At 42.4% G+C, this 3,716-nt stretch overlaps 1 protein-coding gene across 1 annotated transcript; it reads left to right on the top strand.

Annotated features, from left to right (window-relative positions):
• Window positions 1-459: 459 nt before the first annotated feature.
• FIBIN (fin bud initiation factor homolog) lies at window positions 460-3,514 on the top strand. The gene has a single exon (XM_054441331.2). It carries the CDS (start codon window positions 976-978, stop codon window positions 1,609-1,611), a length of 636 nt encoding a protein of 211 aa, XP_054297306.1. The 5' UTR covers window positions 460-975; the 3' UTR covers window positions 1,612-3,514.
• Window positions 3,515-3,716: the final 202 nt, after the last annotated feature.

Genomic DNA, 3,716 nt, shown 5'->3' with positions numbered 1-3,716 from the left:
TCATTGTCCTTTAACTTACTAAGCTGGCAAAATTTCATTTTTCAGCTTCTGTTCTTATACATACTAAAGACTATACATTAAGCAACTTTCTGTATTTTCATTTCATCCAAAGTATTGCTGATATCAATTTTAATTAACCAATCACTTTCAAACAAAACTGTAATTTCTGACACTTTAAATTTGCCTTCAAAGTCACAAAGTTTTAAAGATAAAAATAGATATACTCAAAAAATCCAACCTAACTGATATTTATTGAGACACGTGAAATGGCATTTTTCCAGGGTAATCATTCCTTCTCCCTCCCAATATGTCAATAACAAACCAGGGTTTTTTTGTGGTGGAAATTCCATTTATTCTCTTCTCATTTTCTCTTTCGAGCTAAATTCTATTGTAGAGTCTTCCCTTCCAATCTTTAAAAAGCGACCCTGTACCTTTAATAGCGGAGACCTGGTGAGAGGTTCTTTTCCAAACTTGTTCCCTGGCTTCCAAGTGACGAAACCAGCTGTAATTTGAGAGCAGAGAGATCCTCAGGATATCTTTAGCCAAAGGAAAAACTCCGCATTCCCACCCAGTCCAGAAATTGAAATACTATCAGGGGGCAAGAGCCTTTCTCTCCAGCTACACACTCCATCTCCCGGGAGCAAGGGGAAACTCCGAGAGGAGGGCAACAGAGCCAGCATCTTGCCAGCGCCCCGGAGGAGGGGTTCCCCGCTACGCCTGTGCCGGAGGAGTTCCAGCCACCGAGCGAGGGGCGCAAGGGTGGGTGCATCCTGCGCTGCCGCGGCCGCGTTACCCAGACGCTGGTGTGCAGAGCCACATGAAGCCTGCTGGGGACTGGGGGCCAGGGAGCAGCAAACCGGCTGGGACTGAGGCAGACGCTGTCTCAGGGAGACGCTGACTCGCAAAGACACTCCCTTCCTTGTGCCTGGGTGAAAAGTCTCCTCTGGGGGTCCCTGGCCATCCTGAATATCCAGAATGGTGTTTCTGAAGTTCCTCTGCATGAGTTTCTTCTGCCACCTGTGTCAAGGCTACTTCGATGGCCCCCTCTACCCAGAGATGTCCAATGGGACTCTGCACCACTACTTCGTGCCCGATGGGGACTATGAGGAGAACGATGACCCCGAGAAGTGCCAGCTGCTCTTCAGGGTGAGTGACCACAGGCGCTGCTCCCAGGGGGAGGGGAGCCGGGCCGGCAGCCTGCTGAGCCTCACCCTGCGGGAGGAGTTCACCGTGCTGGGCCGCCAGGTGGAGGATGCTGGGCGCGTGCTGGAGGGCATCAGCAAAAGCATCTCCTACGACTTAGACGGGGAAGAGAGCTATGGCAAGTACCTGCGGCGGGAGTCCCACCAGATCGGGGATGCCTACTCCAACTCGGACAAATCCCTCACTGAGCTGGAGAGCAAGTTCAAGCAGGGCCAGGAACAGGACAGCCGGCAGGAGAGTAGGCTCAACGAGGACTTTCTGGGAATGCTGGTCCACACCAGGTCCCTGCTGAAGGAGACACTGGACATCTCTGTGGGGCTCAGGGACAAATACGAGCTGCTGGCCCTCACCATTAGGAGCCATGGGACCCGACTAGGTCGGCTGAAAAATGATTATCTTAAAGTATAGATGGAAGGATACAAATGCTAAAGAGAGGGAATCAAATCAGCCCGGTTTTGGAGGGTGGGGGACAGAAGATGGGGCTACATTTCCCCCATACCTACTATTTTTTTATATCCCTATTTGCACTTTGAGAATAAATCTGAGGTCATCTTTAAAAAGAGAAAAATTGGACACTTGAGTGATTTTGTTTTCAGTTTTGTTTTTGTACATTATTTATGTGATTGTTATGGAATTGTCACCTGGAAAGAACAATTTTAAGCAATATCATTTCTAGATGGGTTTCTAATTCTGCAGAGATACCTGTTTCAGCCACATCTAAAAGAGCACAGTTTACGTGGTGAGGAATTAAACTTCCCCATCCTGCAGATTATGTGGAAATACCCAAAGATAATAGTGCATAGCTCCTTTCAGCCTCTAGCCTTCACTCCTGGGCTCCAAAAGCTATCTGAGTTGCCTGTTTTTCAAATGAGGTTCAAGGTGCTGCTTTGCATGCCTGCCAACCCATGGAAGTTGTTTCTTACTTCTTCTTTTCTCTCTTATTTATTAACCATGGTCTGAGAGTTGTTTTTGTTTTATGTAACAGTATTGCCACAAAACTATAGGCAAATCGCGTTTGCAGGGAGATTTCTGGTGCCTCTGTGGGTGTGTGTAAGTTAAAGTGGCCACATTTAAGAAGGCCAAGCTTTGTAGTGGTTGCACAGTCACACTGATATGCTGATTTGCTCTTTCTCATTGTATGTCTATGCTTTGTCATCAGTGCTATAGTAAATTACAAAGAAGTAGGTAGATTGTATGAACACACCCACAAATGCCTATGATTTAGGTTACCAATGTATTCTTTCTCATTTGGGGTTTTGCTTCTGTCTGTTTATTGGAAACTTGTACTTCAAGTAGGGGGAATCCTAATTCTAATAACTCCTTAGCTAAGTTTTATTATTCAGGCAATAAACATGTTTTCATGTAATACTGGCATACTTTGTAATTTACATCTGTAACTTTCATATTTCAAAAAGGGGCCAATGCAAAAGGAGAGAGAAGGACTGGATTTAAGCCAGTTTATTTAGAGTATATGATAAAGAAGGCAGAGGAATAGCTACATATTTGGCAATTCTCCTCTCTGTAGTCACCCTAACATCCTCAGAAGAAAACAAATCTAGCCATTGCCAGAACTTTAAATTTGATCTCTGTAGGTCCGCTTAAAGACTCAAATTTTCTCGTTTCTCTCACAAATTCAATTGGAAAAGTTTCTGACAAGGCTCATACCCCGTACCCTTATGCAGAGCAAGCATTCCATCCTAAGTTATAAACTACAATGATGTTTAATTTTGAAGCCAGGTCTACATTATTTAATTAATGGCTTTAAAAGGTGGAGGTGCACTTTATTTAATGTCTTTCCCTAGCTAATTCTTACTCTCACCTTAAATATGCTTTCTTGTTGTATATATGCACAGATATATATACACACACACACGAAAATAAATAAATAAATGTTCATATTCTTCTGTTCAACAGACATTTATTTTCTCCTCTCCCTTGAATAAGAAAATAAGTTTTCCATTCCTATGAACTGTCTAATATCTTTCTATTACAGAAGGGGAAACTGAGGCTGGGAAAGGCTAAATGACTTATCCTCCATCAGTTATAACAGCCCCTGGTCTCTTAAATTTAAATACAGGACTTTCCTGAACTGATTTTTTTAAGGATACTGAAAAATGATAGAGAGTGGTCAAATGCCTGAAATTTTGCTTAACTTACTGTACTTAAAATCACTTATAACTTCTTTTTGTTACTCAGGGCCTTGTGTGTAGAAAGAAGATTAATGATCACATAAAATAGTTTCCTTCTTTATTCTGAAAAAATGAGGAAAAAATAACAACAGTGGCAAATAAAATCATATTTGGTACTAAAATGTTTGTAGTTTGAAGTCACAATCATTCATGCCTCAAAACATTTATATCACTCACTTCATAGTAATCATTTGGTAATTTATAGACTTACAAATGTCATCTCCTTGATTTTCCCAGCTGTAATGGGAGGATATTGGGCATGTGATAGTGATGGAAAACTGTTTTTCCTGTGCATGCTAATTTCAATCTATTGGTAATGCTTCC

The sequence above is a fragment of the Pongo pygmaeus genome, chromosome 9 (genome assembly GCF_028885625.2).
Source record: "Pongo pygmaeus isolate AG05252 chromosome 9, NHGRI_mPonPyg2-v2.0_pri, whole genome shotgun sequence".
NCBI classification, from domain to species: domain Eukaryota; kingdom Metazoa; phylum Chordata; class Mammalia; order Primates; family Hominidae; genus Pongo; species Pongo pygmaeus.
Note: the sequence above shows the minus strand (reverse complement) of the source record. Positions and strands in the feature narration are given on the sequence as shown.